The sequence below is a fragment of the Loxodonta africana genome, chromosome 9 (assembly GCF_030014295.1).
Source record: "Loxodonta africana isolate mLoxAfr1 chromosome 9, mLoxAfr1.hap2, whole genome shotgun sequence".
In the NCBI taxonomy this organism is placed as follows: Eukaryota; Metazoa; Chordata; class Mammalia; order Proboscidea; family Elephantidae; genus Loxodonta; species Loxodonta africana.
This window is the reverse complement of record NC_087350.1, coordinates 110,149,668-110,172,417: the sequence shown is the minus strand read 5'-3', so window position 1 is coordinate 110,172,417 and position 22,750 is coordinate 110,149,668. Positions and strand designations below refer to the sequence as shown.

Below are 22,750 nucleotides of genomic sequence, written 5' to 3'. Positions count from 1 at the left end.
GACCCGTGGTTCTTTTAGCTGAGTGAGTGAGTAGGGGTCCGGGTCTGGGTCTTCAGTGCTGACTGGAACCACCTCATCAAACACCAGCCCAGCTGAGGCAATTTCTAGACGGCGCTAAACAATTCGTAGTGCTTCGCTAGGTCAACAGTGATTGAAAGCAGAGAGTAAATCGTTTGAGAAAGGTTCAATAATTATTGTAAAACAGTGAATTCATTATTCTTTGTTTTCCATGGGCTCAGGAATTACAGTCACTTTTCTTTGTTCCGTATTTTAGTATATATTAGCCTATTTATTCCCTCAGAAGAGTGTTTTAAAAAATCAACAACAACAACAAAAGTTACAAAAGGCTTTTTGTTTAACATGAGAACCTTTTCATACTTGTAAGTAATTTAAAATAAGTCACTATGGTACATTTTAGACGTGGCCCCACAGCTTAGTGATACCATTGGCAGAGATGAACTCATGGTTAGATACAGGCAGCAGCAGGTTTTTGCCAGCCACAGTTTGGATTTATTGATCTGGGCATCAAAGGTTGCCAGCACTCATCTCTGGTACTCTCTGGGTTGTTTAGTTATAGGAAGCATCGGTCACATTGAGATCGAGTGTTCAGTCTCTGGACTCAGATCCTTTGAGTCCTGGGGCCTCCACTTAACAACTGGGTGACCTTGGCCAAGCACATTAACCTCTCTGGACCTCATCTGGAAACTGGGATTGTTGTGAGGATGAAACAGAAAACAAAGGACCTGGCATTTAGTAGGCATTCAGTGAATGTTTGCGGTGCTCGATGTTACCACCATAGTGGTTTTCTTTCTTGTTTTCCCAATGCTGAGAAGAATTTAAATATATCAGACAGCTTGGGCATACAGAACATCCAGCTCGTGAACTACAGGAGCTCTCTTTTGAAGGAGTCCCATTAAACACAAGCATTTTCTCATCACTGTGGAAAGGAGGATAGAGGGGCTCTCTTACACATATTGAGATTTACCTTCTTGCCACAAACCGTAAGATAAATAGGTTGCTGCTCTGGACAGGAGTCCAGAAACATAGGCATCATGGCTCATTTTGGGCCTGGCCATTGCATCGTCAAAAGTGTTCTCGTCTAGTTCAGGATAGTTTTGCTCAACACTAATCTAGAGCCGTCATTGCCTTGCGAGGCACAGCTGGGAGTCTGCAGAGTTTGGGCTCGTGAGAACCGTTGTTTACAGCATACCCTTCTCCTGTATTTCTAGATTTTCTCTCCATCTTCTTGTAGCTGAAATGAATTAGACAACCTGTTAAGAGGCACGGGGGTCTTCTCAAAGCTCAGGACCAGCAGTCAGAAGAATCCAGGCTCTACTGTATTATCTTGGGCAGGTCACTTTGCCTCTGTGGCCCCCTGTCTTCCACATCAGTGTTTGGGCTGGAGTAGTGTTTCTCAAAGTGTGGTCCATAGACCCTGTTTTCAAGTTCATACTCTTAACTTTGTACTTTTGAATTTACTCTTAATTTAATACTGATGAGGCAGATGTAGCAGTGGGTCAAGCCAGTGGTATGCTGGTAAACTTTAACAAGGAGCTCTCTGGAAAAGAGGGGGAAAAAAAACCCAACAAAACACCCAAGCCCTGATTTGTAGCTCTGCAGATTTCATGGGTGGAAACACTCTTACCACGGCCGGTTTCAAACTACCAATGTGACTTCAGCCAGCTCTCAGAATTCCTGAAAATTCATTAGCTCTCGGGAACATGTGCTTGCCTGCTCCAGCCCACCCTGAAAAACTGCTGGCACCTTATCCCAAAGCAGCGGCACCAGCCTGCACCCGTCTTCGTGGTATTCTTCGGTGCCACACCCTTGCGGTTCCACTTAAGAGGTCGGAGATGAGGTAGTAAAATTATTAATCTTATTCAGTCAGGACCCCTGAGCATACGTCTTCTTAGTATTCTACATGACAATAGGAAGAACGCAAAAAGCATGTCTGTTGAATACTGACAGATCGTTGCCTTGAGAAGCACTGTTGAGATAGTTTGAGTTGCAAGCTGAACTAGCTAGCTGCGTTTTTTCACGAAGCACCATTTTTACTTGAAAGAATGACCAACTGTCAAACTGTCAGTCAAACTGTCGTCGTTTTGAGTTGGGTATTTGGCAGGCATTTTCTAAAAAATGAATGATAGTATTTGTCACCCTATAATGCAACCTTTCACTTTGCCATCTTAAGGTTCAGCTTTTTCAGCTCTTGCTAAGTCAAGCCTTGATTGCTTCCAATTTTTTCTTTGCTTTTCCCCTCCTGTTTTCCCTGTCCTTTGGGTTTTTTTTTTTTTTTTTTTTTGGGTTTATGCTTTTTAAAAGAATTCCATTGCTATTTTTAGGGAATTTATGGAAGAGGTGAAATTAGATTTGTGCGTTCAGGCTTCCCTTTTAACCCAGAAGTCCCGTGGAGTAGCTGTTCCTGTTTTTGATACAGGGAAACAATGCTTTTCACCTTTTCATTTTTTTCCACTTTGAGAAGGGATAGACTTCATTGGTCTGTTTAGAAAACAAATTTGTTTTACTTCTTATTTTAAAAGTAATATATACTTACTAAATTTTTATATAAATTAAAATTTTATGTAAACACAGTTTAATTTCTTAAGACTCTAGATCATGTTATTACATTCATGAATATATTTATGGAAATGAAATAATCTTCACCAAAATTACAATTTCCCACCTTTCTATTGTAAATGAAGGTATCAGAAACTTGGTACATATAGAAGATGATTTTGGGAATCAGATGGTATAAATATGTATTAATTCCTTGATAGTGTGATTTTAGTAAATTGTCGGTTTTAAGTTAAATTGAAATCAACTCGAAATATTACTTGACTGTGAATACCATTGTTGCTGTTTCAACATTGTGACATGTTACAGATCGCAGAAGCAACTATTTTGACTGTCACCATCCTTTTCAGAGACTATGAGAGCAAAGAGCAGAGCCAGTGCCTACGTCCAGTGATGTGGCCGCTTACAGCATGACACTGTAAGCTGTCTTTTGGCCAGTCAGGAACAGCGTACATGAATATAAGATTGGAGCAACATTCCTGGGTGGTCTCTAATTTGTTGTATGTTTAGGTGCAGAGACACTTGATTTCTGCTTTTATGGATACCTGTTACCAAAGGACACAGTGGTTGCAACAGTGGGCTTGAGCATCACAATGATTGTGAGGATGGTGCAAGACCAGGCAGTGTTTCATTCTGTTGTGCAGAGGATCTCTATGCCTCAGAACCGACTCAACGGCACTTAACAACATCAACATTACCGCACAGGAGGCCTAGCAATGTGGTGGTTAAGGACTCGGCTGCTTATCAAAAGGTCGGCAGTTTGAATCTACCAGCCACTCCTTGGAAACCTTATGGGGCAGTTCTGCTCTGTCCTATAGGGTCACTGAGTCAGAATCCATTTGATGTCAATGGGTTCGTTTGGTTATTACCGAATCATTGAAGGAGTCCCTAGCTGGCACAAAGGGTTAAGCACTTGAATACTAGCCAAAAGGTTGGCCTACCCTGAGGCATCTCAGAAGTAAGGCCTGGCGATTTGCTTCCAAAAGGTCATAGCCTTGAAAACCCTATCAAGCAGTTGTACTCTGCACACATGAGGTCGCCGTGAGTCGGGATCTGGGCAACTAACATCAGTGACACAGACTAATGGAAGGTCCCAAGAATTAAACAGGACTTTACAAAGCAGTACGAAAAGTTTTATTATGGTAAAAACCCCACATGCAGTGAAGGCCATCACTAAATTGGGGGCCTGGAGGATGAAGGAATACTTCCTGGAAGAGGCAGTGGCCAATAATGCTGGACTGGAGACCTGAGGGAGGAGATGAGCTAGTGGCGGGTGCTCAGTGGCCTGGAAGGGAGAGCGCATTGTAGATCTGGGAAAGGCAGTTCCAGTACAGCTGGGGCATGAGGTATGCGACAGGTGAGCCTGGAGAAGTGAAAGGGGCCCCAGGTGTTCTGGAACCCTGCCGTCCAGTGTGGTGGTCACTGGTCACATATGCTAGTGAGCATTTGGGATGTGGCAAGTGTGACTAAGGAGCTGAATTTTAGATTTTATTTAATTTTAAATAAGCTAAATTTAAAAAACTGAGGATACATGTTAAATACAACTTAGTTTTGGTAGGATCACATTTTTTACATTTCAACCAGCCTCGAAAATTCGGAGTCCAAATTGAGACGTGTTATAAGGACAAACAAGCAACAGATCTAGTGACTTAGTGTGAAAACAAGAATGTAAAATACCTCATTGATAATTTTTATGTCAGTTCCGTGTCAAAATGGTACTATTTTGAATATGTTGGGTTAAATAAAAAATATTATTAGAATTAATTTCACCCGTTTCTGTTCAGGGTTTTTCATGTGGCTTCTAGAACTGCATTTGTGGCTTTCATTGTATTTCTGTTGGACAGTGCTGTCCTAGAAAGCTTTGGACTTTATCCAGAATACACTGGAGAACCTTTAATGCCTGTTAAGAAATGTCATTGTGGGTCAGATTTGTATTTCAGGAGGGTGCTCTGCCTCTAGTGGAGAAGACATATTTGAGGGAGTAGGTTGTTGTTAGCTACCATCGAGTTGTCCCCGGCTCATGGTGACCCTTCGTGCCGTCCGCACTATGGATTGTGGATTGGATCACTGTGATCCATAGGGTTTTCATTGGCTGGTTTTCAGAAGTAGGTCATCAGCCTTTCTTCCTAGTCTGTCATAGTCTTAGGACAAGAAGCATAATCAGGTTAGAACAAGCTAGCAAGCGCACGGGATGGAGAGACGTGAACTGATGAGACACAGAGCTGGCGTCTGCCCAGGGATGGAGGAATAAATGAGTTTGGGCTCTGGGACATGCACCTGGGTGAATGCTTATGCCATGCCTTTGGGCAAACTTAATTTCAGGTCCTTGTCCTACATTTAAGGAGCCCTGGTGGCACAGTGGTTAAACACAGCTGCTAACTGAAAGGTTGGCGGTTCGAACCCACCAGCTGCTCCATGGGAGAAAGATGTAGCAGCCTGCTTCCGTAAAGATTTATAGCTTTGGAAGCCGTAATCTGTCCTGTGGCATCTCTGTGAGTGGGAATTGACCTGATGGCAAGGGGTTGGGTACTGCATCTGGTGTGGCTCAGGAGAGAGATGGCCTAGAGCTCCAGAACCCCTCCATGTGTGGGTATGTAACTATTTGACAGATTGTTACTAGGTTGATAGGAGCCAGGGGTATGTGTGTGATGTTCTGTTACTATTGCTGGCCAATAATTAGAAGACAGTGAACAGCTGCTCTTTTTCAGAGTAAGAATTTGATTTTTGGTAATACCGTATTTACCCCTCTATACTCTTTTTGAAGTATCACTCTCAAGTAAGCTTTCATTTATGTTTGTTCTTAGAGCAAATAAATGCAATAATCTAAAATAGAAACAAATGTAGGCAGTCCCTGGGTTACGAATGTCCTGCTTGCTTACAACCTAAAGTTACAAACTAACTCCAGTAAAGCCTATTACATTAAAAATTAAGGGTATATACAATGGTTCATAATAACAAATGGGTGCTACTCTGTGACATGCATCAAAATATCATTATTACTGTAGTATCATGTTAAAGATGTTTCAGTGTATCTGGAAGTGTTTCTTTGATGTTTTCTTTGCATAGAAAGTTACACTATATACTATACACTAAGAGAAACATCTGACTAACCCGTGCTAGATACGAACCCTACCTAACTGTTACGACTTCTGTGCAAACGCTACTTAAAGACAGACTTAGGGCTGGAATTTGTCCGTAATCCAGGGGCTGCCTGTAGTTTGATTTGCAAATAGAAGCGCAAGAAAGAAAGTCCAGTATTCTCGAGAAAGCTGGATGTGTCCCACAGCCCGTAAAACATGGCCTACCCAGCATGCCGTGGTCAGGACGTGTTGCACACATGAAGGGTGGTCTGTAATGAGAGCCACGTGGGAGTTTTCACAAACCTGTGAAAAAGGATTCATTTCAGAGTCCCTTCTAGTTTTAACTTAAGTTTAAAATTTTCATTTCACTGGTTTTCTGAAACAAAATTGCCTTTATGATAAAATTTTAAATTGTGAATTTTTACTGTTGGGAGTATAAAATGTATTCCAGCTTTCTTTAGAAACAAAATATTTTGCTTTTCTGTGGGTGTAATTAGAAGATTACTTTGTATAATACCTCTCATGTAGAAACTGTTTTTCAAGTGATTATGATAATTAAACAATTGGTTTTACTTGTGTTTTATATAATTTATTAATTCTTTCATCATTTACTTTATTAACATTCAATCTAATAGAATGCTCTGTTGACATAAAGGCTTATTAAATTAATTTCCAGTAAAAAATTTGATTCTTCCTGCCTATGCTCTTTTAAAATTTTGTGAGGTACTGAAGTTTTATTTATCATGTTTCACTTAGAAATATTCTAGAGTAGATTCTTCTGATAAATGCCATTTTGAGGAGAGAAGGTATGGCCTCAAATTTCAGGCTCTAATGGCTCATTACAGCCAGAATGCCACTTGGAAGCAAGGATGGTGAAACTCCATCTCACATACTTTGGACTTATTATCAGGAGGGACCAGTCCCTGGAGAAGGACGTCGTGCTTGGTAAAATAGAGGGTCAGTGAAAAAGAGGAAGACCCTCAAGGAGATGGATTGACACAGTGGCTGCAACAGTGGGCTCAAGCGTAACAATGATTGTGAGGATGGCGCAGGACAGGGCGGCATTTCATTCTGTTGTACATAGGGTCACTATGAGTCAGAACAGACCTGACGACACCTAACAACAAGAACAACTACTGCTCATTTGATTTTTATTTCTCGTATCTCTAAGAACTTAAATACATTGACCCAAGGGTACAGGTGAATTTGATATTTCATTGATTGGCCACTTTTCATTACAAATAAAATCCTCAAAAATTTTTTTCCCTAGAGCTTATAGTTGATTAAAAACCTCATTAATTAATTTTTAAAATTCATTTGTTTCAGACAAGCAGAAAGAATGTTGTTTTGAAGTCTTCACTAGATAGCAGGTATTTTCCAGGAAAAGGAGTCATGCCATCCTGGCAAAGGTATCATTTTAGTAGACTAATGAGCTTCCTGACCAAAGTGGATGGAGCCTTGTCTGATTTTACAGTGATAAACTGGCTGTGTCCAAATTCGCGGTCTAGTCTGGTGAGATATTTTACTCTGAAAGTTTAATTCTCATTTTTTATTTACAAAAGTGGTGGTAGTGTCATAAAAAAAAAAAAGCAGCTTCTAAAATGCCGGCCATTTGGTCTGATTTATTTCAGCAAGTGTCACTTGTCATGTGTTCAGTGATTGTTGCCCCATATTTAATTCTAAAAACTCTTAAGTCGTATGAAATGTAATAATTCAGTCAATGTTGTTTAAAAAAAAACAAAAACTCAACAAATTGTGACCCACAGAGCTTTTCAGCTGTCTTTTCTGAGCCTTAGTGACATCACAGCCTGAAATGTGATAGCTGTCCATTTTGGGGCAACAAAGGAGTAACAGCGTGCTTTATTATCGTAGGTATTTACTTAGAAGGATTTCTCCCACAGAAAATGTATTTAAAATGTAATAAAACCTGACTTTATAGCATCAGTTGAGGAATCCAGCTTGTCCTCATTCTGAAAGTTTTGAGGAAAGTTGTGGCATAAAGAACATTTCTTTTTTTCATTCATTTATCCACATGGACATAGTGCTTGGTGCAAGTTGACAGGGTTGTACACGATCGACAGACTCACCTCTGCCATGGGACTTACATTCTGGAGGGATTTAGATAAGAACTTCCAAGGAGGCTGTTTGTTCTCTCAGTAGTTTTGGAAGCCAGAAGGGAAGGACTAGATTAAGGCATTTTTCTAAGGCTTTTTTTTTTTTTAAAAACAGAGAGATGTAGTAGGGATTTTTTTTTTAATGTCAGGATATAACGTAGGTAAATAATTTCTAAAAAAAAAAAAATTTTTTTTTTTTACAACAAATAAGATAATCTACCAAATATCAAGAGTGTTATTTTTTGAGACATTGTAAAATTATTCTGAGTTAGTTTTAGAAAGAGCAATCAACATCTGCAAAAAACATAAAAGTTTTCATTTGTTACTGTTGTATTGTTAATGTAGAATTCCAAATTATTCATAGCTCACAACAAAATGAAATATATGAGTCATGAGACATTATTCTTAATATGTACCATTTCAAATATCACAATATCGTGAAGTTGTTTTTTTGTAACAAATTGAGGGGCTATGTTTTTGTTATTACTTCTTTTATGATACCCAGTAAAAAAAAAAAAAGGCAAAAACTCAGTACTACTGCAGAAATGTGCTTTAAAATTTCTCTAGGAAGAAGCCTTTCCGAGATGATTATCCCTTTCTTATATTTCTCAAAGCAGTTCATAAATATTTTTCAAATAGCAGTGTGAGCACTGCAGAATATTTTAGCTGGCAGGTCAGCTTAGAACTGAGAGGGAGATTATTGGTCCAAATGTTTATAAAATCAACGAGAAAATTTAACTACTTCTAACTCTTACTGCCATTTCTCTAAGAATCCTTTCTCATAATTAGAGGACGAAGGAGCCAGCAACATGAAAATCCATCTTTTTCTGGCTGGCCCAGCAGCTAATATATGTGCATTTTTAGGCTTCTCAATTTGACAGGGGCAATCGCCATTTAATTTCAGAACTCCATTTATCTCAGTGATAGCCTCAGAATGATGGAGTCCCTGGTCCTGTCTGCGACAGTATTGCTGTATCTGTGCTCCTTGCCACATGCTGATTTGGGGACACCCTCCCCCCAAGCCATAGCACAGAACACAACATGCATTCTGCATAGATAAGGCATGACAGCCTTTTAACTTCAGCTTCCTGTGCCCACAGAGGGTTGACAGCCCACCTGCACTGGGAAAGGCAAAACAGCAAGCAGGACTTGTTCATCCCTAATTGCATTCTGCTTCACCCCGAGATCACGTTCCAAGAAAATGACAGGCCGAGCTCTGAGTTCAGGTTATCAGCCCGAGACACATGAGGTGCAGGGCATCTCCCAGGCAGATAAGGTTAAATTGTACCATTGAACTTTGACTTGTCTGTTTGAGGTTAGAATTTGAATGTATAGATCAAAAAGACCCTGGGTCCGTATTTTTTAATTCTATTTTCAAAGACCTGTTGTTTTAGTTTCAAAAGTAACATGCATTTGTTGTCAAAATTAAAAAAATCCAAGTGCATAAAATGCAAAGTGAGAGTTCTCTCTAGCTTTGTGCCATCCTACAGAAGTGATCACTGTGAACATAGTGGAGTAATGACTCTCGACTTTTCTATGGAGAAATCATGGAACGATACAGCATTTTGCCAAAATGTGTTAGAATTAAGGGTGTGCTTAGATATCATGCTATGGACCTATCATACTCAGACACATATACATAAATATGCTTTATAAAATTGTCAACTTTCTTTTAATGGTAGTTTTGTGACTGCTTTTTTTTTTAAATTAATAGACTATTTTTTAGAGAAATTTTAGGTTTATGGAAAAATTGAGTAGCAAGTATTGAATTCCCATGTACACCATCCCCCCCCACAGTTTCTTTTATTAAGATTTTGCATTAATGTGATACATTTGTTATAGTCGATGAACTAATACTGATACATTGTCATTTAACGAAAGTCTAGTTTACATTAGGTCTCACCCTTCATGTTGTACAGTCTTGTGGGTTTTGGCAAAAGCACAATGTCATGTACCCACCGTTAGAGTATCATACAGAATAGTTTCATTGCACTAAAAATCCCCTGGGCTCTACCTATTTATCCCCCCTGCCCCCACCCCACCGCCATCCTCTGGCAATCACTGATCTTTTTCCGTTCTATAGAGTTTTGCCTTTTCATAGTTTTTTTTTTTCCTCACAGTTCTGTGTGCTGCTGTGATGCTGGAAGCTATGCCACCAGCATTTCAAATTCCAGAAGGGTCACCCATGGTGGACAGGTTCCAGTGGTGCTTCCAGACTAAGACAAACTAGGAGGAAAGGTCTGGTGATCTACTTCTGAAAATTAGCCAGTGAAAACCTTACAGATCACAATAGAACGTTGTCCCACATGCTTGCTTTGGACGCGCCATCAGGAGGGATCATTTGCTGGAGGAGGACGTCATGTTTGGTGAAGCAGAGGGTCAGCAAGGGTAAGGGAGACCCTCGGTGAGATGGATTGGCAGAGTAGCCACAGTGATGGACTTGAACGTGATGGCAATTGTGAGGATGATGCAGGACCAGTCAACACTTTGTTCTGTTGTACATGAGGTTGCTATGAGTTAGTGTTAACTTGATAACAGCAGCTACTTGTCTGTCTGCCTGTCTCTACCTCTGTGTCTGCCTGCCTATCCATCTCTCTATCAACTATTTGACAACTTAGATGAAATGGAAACAAAGCACCAAAGAAACAAAACATCAAAGACCACCCAAGAAAAAAATACATAGTTCTATATCTAACAATAAAATTGAATTTGTAATTAAAATCTCCTACAAATAAAACTCCAGGCCCACATGGCTTCATTGGCATACTCTTCTAAACGTTATAGGAAGAAATTATAATAATTTTACTCAAATTCTCCCAATAAATAGAAGTAGAGAGAATATTTCCCACCCCGTTGTATGTGGCTAATATTACCCTGATACCCGAACCCGGCAAACATGCTACAAGAGTGGAAAAATAGAGACCAGTACACCTCATGAGTATAGATGCAAAAATTCTCAATGAAATATTAGCAAACAGAATCGGCAGTATATTAAAAAGACTTAAGACATGTTATCCTGGAAATAAAAGGCTGTTTCAGTTTTTGAAATCAATCAATATAATTCACCATATCAACAGACTAAAGAAAAATCATATAGTAAAAGCATTTAACAAAATTCAGCATCTGTTCCTGATAGACACTCACAGCAAAGTAGGAATAGAAGGGAACTCTCTTAACCTGGTAAAGGGCTTCTAAAAAAAGCTACAACTGAAATCATACTTCATGTTGACACACTGAAGGAGTCCTGGCGGCACAGTGGTTAAAAGCACTTGGCTGCTAACTGAAAGGTTGTCGTTTCGAAACCATCAGCTACTTTGTGGGAGAAATCCACTTCCATAAAGCTTTTATACTCTGCCATAGGGTTGCTGTGAGTCAGAATCGACTCAATGGCAATGGGTTAAATTATATTGCAACTAAAAAGTTAAAGTATAAAACCCTAGTTCAGATCCTCCAGGCGCTCCTTGGAAACTCCATGGGGCAGTTCTACTCTGTCCTGTAGGGCCGCTATGAGTTGAAATCGACTTGACGGCAGTGGGTTTGGTTTGATTTTGGTTTAGATTGACTATGGAAAGGACTAATGATACTAATGATGGCTCAGAGGCCTGAGGAAAAAGAAAAAGTGAACAATAGAAGCAGAAGTGAGAGGAAAGAACATGCTGGCAGGAGGAAGGGAAATGCTTTGGGAAGTGAGAGCTGGAGCCCAGCCTGCCCACATCCCACCTCATGCTCCCTGTTCACTCTCGATGGGAACAGACTGGTCTTTGGAAGGTGGACTCTCCCACTCCGAAGGCTTTTGGTACAGAGCTTCCTCTATTCAGGAAGAGGCCTTTACACCTGCTCAGAGAGTTCTGATCTAAGGTAGCTGTTTCCATAGCTGCTATCTTCTTGTCAAAACCACTGTTAAGAAAGCTCCTAGTTATTTAGTGTGTACTGCTCTCTCCTCGTGACCTCATTGAGGACTAAGTGAGATACATGTGATATCAGCACCATGGCTGGCAGTGAGCTTTCAGCAGTTTGTCGTGAAAATCATGAGGCGATGACAAGAAATCTGAGGTCTTATGAGGTTGCATTATATAGTTAGTCATCCACAGAGCTGTGGCAAACCTGTTCTTTTGACCCGCATCCCATGGTCTTTCCTGCTAGGCTATCTTCAGCTTTGAGTCAGGTAGCTCCCTGATCTTTTCAGAGACCGAAAACAAACAGATAGAAAAGTTAGGTGGTGTCCGTATTTCCCATGCACACGATTGTCTCGATTCAGGTGCACTGCATGTTTTTTGTTTTTTGTCTTTTGTTTGTTTGTTTGTTTTCTTTTAAATGTGCAGTAGAACAAAAAGATGGTATCTGCGTTATTTAGATCCTTAAGCGATTTAGGTTCTAAGAGAATGGGGGAAGCGTTCTTAAATTTGAAAATATTCTTGCCTGGTGTCGCGAGCCTTGTAGGGCCTGTCAGAGCCTAGCTTGCTCTCATCTGTGTCAGGCCTGTTGGAGGCTTTCACAAACAGCTGGTGTGTCAGAGACAGCTAAAAGCCTCAGTGAGGTGCACAGAGATGCACAAATCTATCTAAATAAACTCCACCAGTAGCTGGCATCTCCAAACTCCAACTCATGGCGAGCCCGGCACATGGGCTTTGTTAACCAGAAACAACATTTTCACACTGACAGCTTCAGAAAGACACTTCTAGACAGGAATTTGCTATCCAAAGAATTGCAAACCAGTCCTGCCCTCAGAGGACGAGAGTACGTCTCACTTTAGAGAAGGATGCCATTGTGGGTTTGCACAAACAATGAAGGCTCGCAGGGAAAACCCCAGTTTCCTAGGGTCTGAAGAGCTGCATGGTTCCCAGCCCCCTGCCTTGTTTGTGATGCTGTTTCCCGCCCTGGAGGGATAGCGGCATCGTCTTTAGATGGAGACACAACAGTCTAAGCTCCCACTCGAGCCAACCTAGGGACCTTTCCTAAATGACATGTCACTTGTCATTTTCCTCTGGATCCTTAGGACTTTATGTCCACTTATTTTAAGCTGTGTTTGTTGACCTAACATGGGGGTAACACTGCTTCTTTGGCTAATGTTTTTTCCTTGTTCTGGAGCCCTTCTTTCCCGTTGTGATTGAGTCCGGCATTTGCCTCAGAAGTCACAGTTACAGCCTCAAAAGTCACAATTGCAGTCCAGATCCTTCCAGGGTGTACAGCATTAATGACTTGGGTACATCCTGCGGCCCTCTCCTACCTAGGAGCCATTTTGATGACGGCTCAGGAACCGAGCTGTTGATACGCGGCAGGTCCTGAGCCCAGAGGCTTGCCTGCTGGGGAATCCCCTTCGTATCTCAGCCTGAATCCTGCTTTTCCGCAGCACATCAAAGCAACGGAACGTATTCTGAATTTAGGTGAAACTGTCACTCATTCAACAAAGTTCTATCTGGGCGATACACGTTTTTGAAAACAGATGTGGAAGCCAGGAGGACAGCTGTTGAAAATGGACCTGTTGTTGAAGCATGTGTTGTCACACAGGTTGTTAGCCTGCAGTCTGGTGAACTGAAGGTGCTGTTGGAATGGCTCTTGGATCGGTCTTTGTAGTTTGATTTGCATTGCTTTGATGGTAATTAAATATCTCCACCCCATCCCCTGAAAACTAAATATGAAGTAGAGTAGCTTACTGTTCAACAGGGATTAGTAAGACATGCTGTTGTGTCCGTGTTGAATTGTTCTTTTTCCTTGGGTGCTGTATGCCAGGCATTATCCAGATACTCCTCCAACAACTCCTTGAGGTTGGTTCGTTATTCCCATTTTACACCTGATAAAACATACCACAGATTGCCAAAAGAACTGAACAAATCTGTCTTGGAAGAAGTACGACCAGAATGCTCCTTAGAAGCAAGAATGGGAGGACTACATCTCATATACTTCGGACATGTTGTCAGGAGCGATCAGTCCCTGGAGAAGGACACCATGCTTGGCAAAGTAGAGGGTCAACGAAAGAGAGGATGACCTTCAACAAGATGGATTGACACGGTGGCTGCAACAGTGGGCTTAAGCACAACAGTGGTTATGGGCACAGCACAGGACCGGCTAGTGTTTCATTCTGTTGTACATAGGGTCGCTAGGAGTTGGAACTGACTCAATGGCACCTAACAACAACAACAACAAAAGAGGCTGAGCTGAATTTAGTTATTGGAGCTCACACAGCTGCTGAGCAGGGGAACCTACCTTCCCCTCAACCACTTTGCTGCCTGTTCAACCTCTGGAGTGTGGCAGAGTCGAGGAAGCAGGGCTCTGTGGCTCACAGGAGTACCTGTACAGCACACCTGGTCCTCAGCAGAGTGAGAGCTTCGTCCATGAAGGCAAAACACCAGTAGTCCAGGCTCCCTGCTTGACAATCCAGCCTCCCTAGTGGGAAAGGCATTGTACGTATTATTATTAACACATTCACTGCTAACTGAAAGGTTAGAGATTCCTTCCAGTCCACCCAGAGGTACCTTGGAAGAAAGGCCTGGCTGTCTACGTCCAAATAATCAGCCATTGAAAACCTATGGAGCACAGTTTTACTCGGACACACATGGGATTGCCATGAGTTGGAACTAACTCTATGGCAATTTTTTTTTTTTTTTTTTTTAATTCTTTATCTTGGTCAAACACAACCTTGAGCCATGGAAGGAAGCGCATGGCCACACTCTCACATCAGGTTTCTCAGATCCCTAGACCAGGATACTCGGGCTGGGCTCAGAAATTGCCAGTTTCTGCACGTGAGTATCTTGGGCAGGTTAAAGGAAAGGCTCTTCCAAATGTCTCTTCAATTCATGTCATTAATAAGTCTCCATAAATAGAAGGTTGATGAGAAAAAATTAAAAATTACACATCCAGAGTCGTCCTGGTTATTTTTTAAATATGCTTATACATGGAGAAAAGGCTTAAAAAAAGTATGCACAGGTGGCTGCCCCTGGATGGCAGAGCCTCAGGTGATTTAAAAAATCACTTTATATGTGCAGCGTGTACTTCGCAGCTTTTCTACATGAAGCTGGAATTATTTGTAAAATCAAAAGAAAAAAGTACAAAATTGGGCAAAATACCATTTAAACACTTAGGTCTTTTATACGACTTTTGGTCTAGTGACCCAGGTAGGAGGGACACCCCCAAAACCAAACCCATTGCTGTCTAGTCGATTCCGACTCATAGTGAACCTGTGGGACAGAGTAGAGCTGCCCCCATAGGGTTTCCAAGGAGTTCTGGTGAATTTGAACTACCAACCTTTTGGTTAGCAGCCTTGGAGCTTAACCGCTACACCACCAGGGTTTCTAGGAGGACAGGGGACACTTAATAGAGTGTCAGTGGATTTCCTACTTTTGACTTCAACACAAACTCCCCTCCCTACCGCTCCTCGCCCCTCCCCATTGCCCCCTCCCCTCCCCTCCCCTCCCTGTCCCCTGCCCTTCCCCTCCTCTCCCTTCACCTTTTTTCCAGACCCTCAGCTTTCCTTTGTACTTTTTCCTAAAACTGATATGTGTGAGAAAAGCCTTGAAGGAGACTCCTGGTCCTCCTCTCCCACTACCCCTTTTGCTTTGCAGAATAAACATATTACTCTCAGGTAGACAAACAGGGACCGGTTCTGAGGAGAAGTCTTAAAGGAACAAAGCAAAGGCAAGGACAGGTTATGTAATAAGCGCTGAAAAGGGTAGCGTGTTATTTTATCCAGGCCATCAATTTGTTGCAAAAGTTGTGTGCCTTATCTATTACCTGCTCTCTGAAATGCACAGTCTCTTCGTCTTCCTGAGGCCACAGCTAGTCCACATCGCCCAGTCTCCTCTGTAGGGAGGAGCTCTCGCCAGAGCCACAGGAGCACCGTTTCAGCCTGGCTGCAGGCGCTTTCCTCCTTGCTGTTTGCTAGGGTGGAGATGACCTGGAGAGAGACTCCGGAAACCGGATCTTGAGAGGGCAGCACTTGTGTCGGCCTGGGTCCCTGGCTGAATGTGCAGGGGTCCAACCATTGTAAACTCAGCCAGCCTGGTGCTGGTGTGCAAGAAATCAATTTCTGTTGTGTTTAGACTGTTATATTGTTGGGGCTGTTTTTTACTGTAATCCACTGTTAATTATTTCTCTTTGAATTAGAACTCAGAAGTGAGATGCTTGATATGAGGGTGCATATTAATACATTTTTTTGACTTGGAAAATGAAGTTAGACTTTTTTTCTGATAGGAAATGAAAGTTTTGGCAGATTGGCTTGGTAATGAGGGCTTCCTACATCTGTTGGGTTACATATATGGCATTTATTTCCCATAAAATTAAATAGGGCTAAATCTGCAGTCCCCAAACCGTAAACCAAACCCGTTGCCATTGAGTCGATTCTGACTCATAGCAGCCCTGTAGTCTGAAGGTTTGACAAAAACGTAGTTATAGCTCACGTGTAATTATATCCCGGAGTTCTGTGCTGGAAATAATATCCTTTACATCTATTTACACTTAAGTTTAAAGAACAAAACAAGAGTCAGCTTTGCAATATGCAAGGAGGGATGCGTTGTTGTTGTCGTTAGTTGCCGTTAAGTTGATTTTGACTCATGGTGACCCCGTATGTGCAGAGGAGAACTGCTCCGTAGGGTTTACTTGGCCGTAATCTTTACAGAAGCAGGTCTCTAGACCTTTTCTTTTGTGGAATCGCTGGGTGGGTTCGAACCACCCACCTTTAGGTTAGTAGTTGAGAGCAAACCATTGGTGCCACCCAGAGGCCTTATGTATGTTTTATTGCTAAACAGCCCTGGGGGTTGTTGTTGTTGAGAATATATACAGCAAAAACATACACCAATTCAATTTTCTACACGTACAGTTCAGTGACATTGATTACATTCTTCGAGTTGGGCAACCATTCTTACCCTCTTGGCCATAATCTTTTTTTTTTTTTTTTTAAATTGTGCTTTAGATGAAGGTTTACAGAGCAAACTAGATTCCCGTTAAACAGTTAATACACATATTGTTCTGTGGCGTTGGTTGCCGGCCCCACAACACGTCAACACTCCTTTCTCAGCCTTGGCTTCCCTATTACTAGCTTTCCTGTCCCCTCCTGCCTTCTTGTCCTTGCCCCAGGGCTGGTGTGCCTATTTAGTCTCGTTTTGTTTTATGGGCCTGTCTAATCTTTGCCTGAAGGCTGAACCTCAGGAGTGACTTCATTACTGAGCCAAAAGCGTGTCTGGGGGCCATACTCTTGGGGTTTCTTCAGCCTCTGTCAGACCAGTAAGTCTGGTCTTTTTTTTTGTTTTTTTGAGTTAGAATTTTGTTCTACATTTTTCTCCAGCTCTGTCCGGGACCCTCTATTGTGATCCCTGTCAGAGCAGTCAGTGGTGGTGGCTGGGTACCATCTAGTTGTGCTGACTCATCCTGGTGGAGGCTGTGGTAGATGTGGTCCATTAGTCTTTTGGACTAATTTTTCCCTTGTGTGTTTGGTTTTCTTCATTCTCCCTTGCTCCAGATGGGTGACACCAGTGGAGTACCTTAGATGGCTGCTCACAAGCTTTTAAGACCCCAGACACTACTCAACCAAAGTAGAACACTTTCTTTATAAACTCTGTTATGCCAGTTGAGCTAGATGCTCCCCGAGTTGACTGTAACCTTACTGGAAGCAGATTGCCAGGACTTTTCTTCTGTGGTACCTCTAGGTGGGTTTGAACTGCCAACTTTTAGGTTAGGAGTCAAGTGCAAACCATTTGTGCCACCTAGGGAATTAAGGAGGGATTTAGTTTTCCAAGGAGCCCTGGTGGTGCAGTGGTTAAGAGTTTGGCTGCTAACCTAACCATAAGGTCGGCAGCTTGAATCCACCAGCTGCTCCTTGGAAACCCTGTGGGGCAGTTCTACTCTGTCCTGTAGGGTCGCTATGAGTTGGAATCGACTTGACGGCAACAGGTTTGGTTTTTTTTTTTTTTTTTTCAGTTTTCCAAATTTCTTTTAGAGGGATTTGTCAGCAAAAGCTAGTGTGAAAAAGAGGACCATTAGCAAGCAGGTAGTTTGAAAGCACCATGGCTGACCTGATTAATAAACAGGCAGTTAGTTGTTCAGTTGTGTAAATGTGCTAACTGTTGGGCAAACCTCAGGCAAATGACAGAAATGAATGCTGTAGCTCCAGCAACTTCTGCTGCTGTAACTCTTCCAAATTACTCTGTTAAAATATTTGTAGCTTCTCATCAGGCAGGTGAATGGAAAGGTAAATAAGTGATCTTCCTGCAAGAAAAGTGTACGCAGAGGGGGATTACTTCACTTAGTGCTGCCAGCAAAGCCAAGATTTTATTGTTCCGTCTCCTTTCCTGAATCTGTTTTATGTGCCGAGGAGACACCCAGCTCTGGGGTGAACTTTGGGACCAGAGCCAAGTGTGTGTAGGAAAGAAGATGAAGACTAGGCAGGTAACTAAAGTGCCAAGGGAATGACTTAGCCGCACAGAATTCAATTTCCTAAGTTTACGATCAGTCTCTGGGGAAGGACATCATGCTTGGCAGAGTACAGGGTCAGCGGAGAAGAGGAAGACCCTCAACGAGGTGGATTGACACAGTGGCTGCAACAATGGGCTCAAGCATAACAATGATTGTAAGGATGGCTCAGGACCGGGCAGTGTTTTGTTCTGTTGTGCATAGGGTCACTATGAGTCAGAACCGACTCGATGGCACCTAACAACAACAGCAATGATTTGGCAAGCTGGCACCCACAGGGCTTGAAATAACTTTAGGGAAACATCCCTTCCTGTGTCCATACAGCACCCCAGACTCACTGCAAAAGAGGAGCAGCTGAGGAAGCCTGTGCTCTGGTCTTCCCTGTAATAAGAGGAGATTGTGAGCTCTCACAGGCGGTGCTACCCCATTGACAAAAAATGCCTCCAGGAGTGTGTCTTTGGCTTTCATCCACTCTGAAGATATTGGCAACCACAAATGCCAGCATCACACCTGGCATTTCTATTGAAAAACACTGAAGACCCCCATGGTCCGAGACTGCAGGGGTGACAGGGTGAGCTGGGAGTCGAACACCTGCACTGCTTGAGAAATATGCAGACAGACCTACTTGTATTGATGGAAGGAATCCTTTGGGTTTCCAAAATTTGTACCACCTGTGCCTGAGGCCTTGGAGATGAGTTCGGAGGGGCAAACAGTGACAGATAGACCAGGCGCTAGCAAGGAAAGGTGTATGTAACCTCCGAAACTCAAGGGGCAGGGTGAACATCCTCGGTTCCTGGCACTCCTTTAGAAATTATGCCGTAGCGGGAACCTGGAGAACTAGTTGTTGGCTGGAAGGTATTTTGGTGGATGACGTTTAGACATCAGGTGGCTTCTGCTTGGCCTGGGCCCTGGTCCCCGTGAAAGGCACCATGGTGCCCCTGAGAAGAGAGCCATTGAGCAAATGTCCCCAAAGGCTCCTCCCTGTAGGATCTCACATTCTCCCTGGGCAGAGGCTGTGAGCTCGCAGGTCACCTGAGTCCACACACTGGAAAGGTTTAAATGATGAATGAGCCCCCGTCCTAGCCCACTGGATGTCACAGATGGATGCAGGCCAGTGTTTTCCTTAGGTGAGTGGGCCACGTACAGCCTCTACTCAGCTCTGCTGTTGCAGGGAAAAGTAGCCATAGACAGTGTGCAAAGGAATGCATGCAGCTGTGTTGTAATAAAACTTTATTTAGGGATGCCAAAAAAAAAAAAAATTCCAGTAGGAGTATTGTGTGCTTGAGCAGAGCACACCTGAGTTTCATTTCAGGATCTTGTGCAGGTGGATCGAGGAGGGTTATGATGATTGCCCAGTCAGGCATTGGCCCTGACACTGTGGTCAAGATAAGACACTCCACTGCTTTCAAGTTGATTCTGACTCATAGTGACCCTACAGGACAGAGTAGAACTGCCCAATAGGGTTTCCAAGGCTGTAATCTTTAGGGCAGCAGAGCAGCTGGTGGGTTTGAACTGGTGACCTTTCAGTTTGCAGCCGAGCACTTAACCACTGCATCACCAGGGCTTCTTAGATAAGATACTTCTTGTTGTTAGGTGCTTTTGAGTCGGTTCCAACTCATACCGACCCTATAGAATGGCCCCACAGGATTTCCAAGGAGTGGCTGGTGGATTTGAACTGTCAACTATTGGTTAGCAGCCCAGCGCTTAACCATTGCACCACCGGGGCTCCAGATAAGACACTACGGGCAGAGAAATGCCTTTAAGAGTGACTCGCACAAACCTTCAGTGGGTCTTCAGAGCCTTTTAGTTAGATCTACTCTGTGGGAGTGACAAAGAAGGATTAGGACTTCTCATGTAGCCCCATGTCAGACCCAGAACTCTGCGGCTTCCTGCCCAAGAGTCCCAGATGTCTGAGGCCTGCGGGCCCTTCCTGTCTGAGGAGAGCCGGCTGTGCTGACTTGACACTTCCTCTCATGCTCAGCTTACGATCTCACACTGCTTTGCGCCACAGCCTCCAGGGCAGAAGGATCTCCAGGGAATAAAGAACGAAACTAGCAATTTTTTTGTTGAACATTTGCAGGAGCAAAATGGAGAGCTGAGTGAAGGAACTGATGTCTCTTGCTCAGTAGAAGGAATGGTCAGGTTAAATGCAATAAAAGGAAATTGTCAGATTTAGAAGGAATGATAAAATACAGCACCACACATTAAGGGCTTTTTCTTTCTTTAATATTAATGTTGCCAGCCATTACATGGGGTTGAATCTCAAGCAGGGGTGGCCTGCAGTTTCCTCGAAGTCTATTTTCATGAAGAAGTGCTGGATGTTTAATTATTTATCAAAGAAGTAGAGTCCTCTTAGTTCATCAGGCTGCGTGCACCAGCAGTTCTGGAACATTCCGGCTCCCGTTCGGACTTAATGTTGTGTATGTGTGTATTTATATGAAATGTGTATATGCCTGTGTGGATGCCTGTGTGTGTCCATGTGTGTATCCATGTGTGTATATAAAACACACACGTGTGTATGTATGTATGTGGGAAAGTGTTGGTGATATTTGCCCTGGCAATGTCTTCCTTTAGCACAAGAGCACCAGAAAATCTAGATGAATGCCAAGAGGAGTCTTGTCCCAGGTCTGCGGCTGGCTCTGAAACTCTAGGCAAGGAATTTAACCTCTAGGTGTCTAATATTTGCTACCTGTGAAATGCGGTAATCATAGTTAGGATTCGTGTACACAGGAATCATGAAGTGTTATGTATAATGTACCTTAGGTTACACAGAAGGTAAGTTCTTTATGTGACAAAGTGGTGTCACTTAAACTAAAATTGTCGGACAGAGTGTGTTCTTTCCCTATCAGTCCCCTCTTTAGAGTCCCCGTCTCTGAAAGGTGAGATTCTTTCCACTGTGAGAATTTGGGTGGAAGTCCTCAACAAGGAGTTTTTCGGTTGGAAAAAGGTTGAATGAGTAACGGCATTATATGTAGAGAGGATGGAAAAGCTATGGAAAATTATAAGAAAGATTCAGCTGGTAGCCCATGATATGTGGTGGCAAAGAGTCACTCAGATTGTCGCCTTTAGACAGCTGTGATCAAGTGCCAAGAGAAGGCCAGGTTCAGGGTGAACAAGTGTGTGCTGCTGTAGAACACTGTGATGAAAATAAGGAGGCTGGTGGAGTGAGTTAGTTGCTTTTCACTGTGCTGGGAACGTAGGGAAAGAAAATGACGAGCTCGTGGCTTCAAATTAAACGGGAGTGGACATGACCTGTGTCCCTGCTCAGAAGCTGTAGGAGCCACTCTGTTTCTCCATCTGCAAGAATGGCAGGGACAGATAGCGGCCGCTCCCTCAGCCTGGACCCCAGATTGCAGGAGACCCGGAGCAGAGTCACAGCCGACATGGGACATGAGCAAGAAAGAAACCTGTTTTGTTAGGCACTGCGGTTTGGGAGATTGTTGTTACTGGGGCATGAACAACGGTTATCACCTGCTCTTGGAGAATGCCCACACAGTGCCCTATGATAGGACCCCCTGTGTTCACAGGCTTGTTCTTTGATACCTCTTCAAAGCATGGGTCGTTGCATCGTGGAGGTCTGCTTGATGATTCATAAAGCTGCTACAATAAATGATACCCAGTGCTACTTAATTAGCTGTGAGACCTTGGTGAAGCTACTGAACTTTGTGCCTCAGTTTCTTCGTCTCTAAAGTGGGAATAATACTAGGGACCATCTCACAGAGTTGTAAGGACCAAAGGAGTTGTATGTATAACACCCTCAGAACAGTGTCTGACCAGGTAAATATTCATTGAATCTTATCTACAAATATTTAATGAGTGCTAACCACATTTCAGGTCCTAGACAATTCCTGGGACTTCAGAATCCACTTGACAGCACCCAACAACGACAACAACAACAAAAATGAACAAGAAGATGTAGGTTCCAGTGTTCTTGTAGCTCATAGGTTCAGGAGGAGAGAGAAGTTAAATGATGAATTATAGAGAGATGGAATGCCTTGAGAACGTCCAGCAGGGAGCCAAACCTAATTGAGAGGGTCCAGGAAGTCCCAGAAGAAATGACACTTAAGCACTAAAGGATGAGTAGATGTAGCCAAGGTGAGGGTAGGGACCTGGGGGATAGCTGTCCAGGTAACGGGTTCCTATATTCGAGGACCCTAGGTGGGAAGGAGCTGGGCATGACAGAGAACAGAAAGAAAATCAGTGGGTGTGAGGAGCCGAGGGGCGAGTGCAGAATGGATGTCCCCAGGGAATAGTGAGGTGGAAGAGAGTGAGCCTCCCAGGGCGCTCTGGGCCCTCAGCCAGAGTCCTCTGACAGTAGGTAGTCACTTTTCTTCTTCCAGCCTCAGTTTCCTCATCTCTAACATAGATGATCTCCCTTCATCCTCTCAGCTCTAGAATTCTGTGTTCTAGGATTTTCTTTGCATTCATTTCCTTGTTTCAAAGATCCGACGAGGTTGTGCTAAAGGTTGCTCCTAATAAGCCCGAATTGTTTAGTGAGGATGAAGAGGAACAACAAAAAGAGGGGCGGGGGAGCATTGGCTCTTTCTGGTCTGTTGGTTAACCTGACTTTCACACTGTAAA

At 43.0% G+C, this 22,750-nt stretch overlaps 1 protein-coding gene across 6 annotated transcripts in view; it reads left to right on the top strand.

Moving 5' to 3' along the window:
• The window catches only part of KDM4C (lysine demethylase 4C), a 391,685-nt gene that overhangs the window by 259,467 nt on the left and 109,468 nt on the right, over positions 1–22,750 (top strand). The window contains exon 18 of one of the 6 annotated variants that reach the window (XM_064290525.1): positions 9,889–22,750. This exon is cut by the window's right edge and continues 18,044 nt beyond it. The exons of 4 other annotated variants lie outside the window; for them this stretch is intronic. In XM_064290525.1, the coding sequence (XP_064146595.1) occupies positions 9,889–9,906 (18 nt within the window). In that variant the 3' untranslated portion in view covers positions 9,907–22,750. Of the gene's footprint in view, positions 1–3,084; positions 8,303–9,888 lie in introns of those variants that run through there. One more of the 6 variants, XM_064290524.1, reaches the window with a different exon arrangement.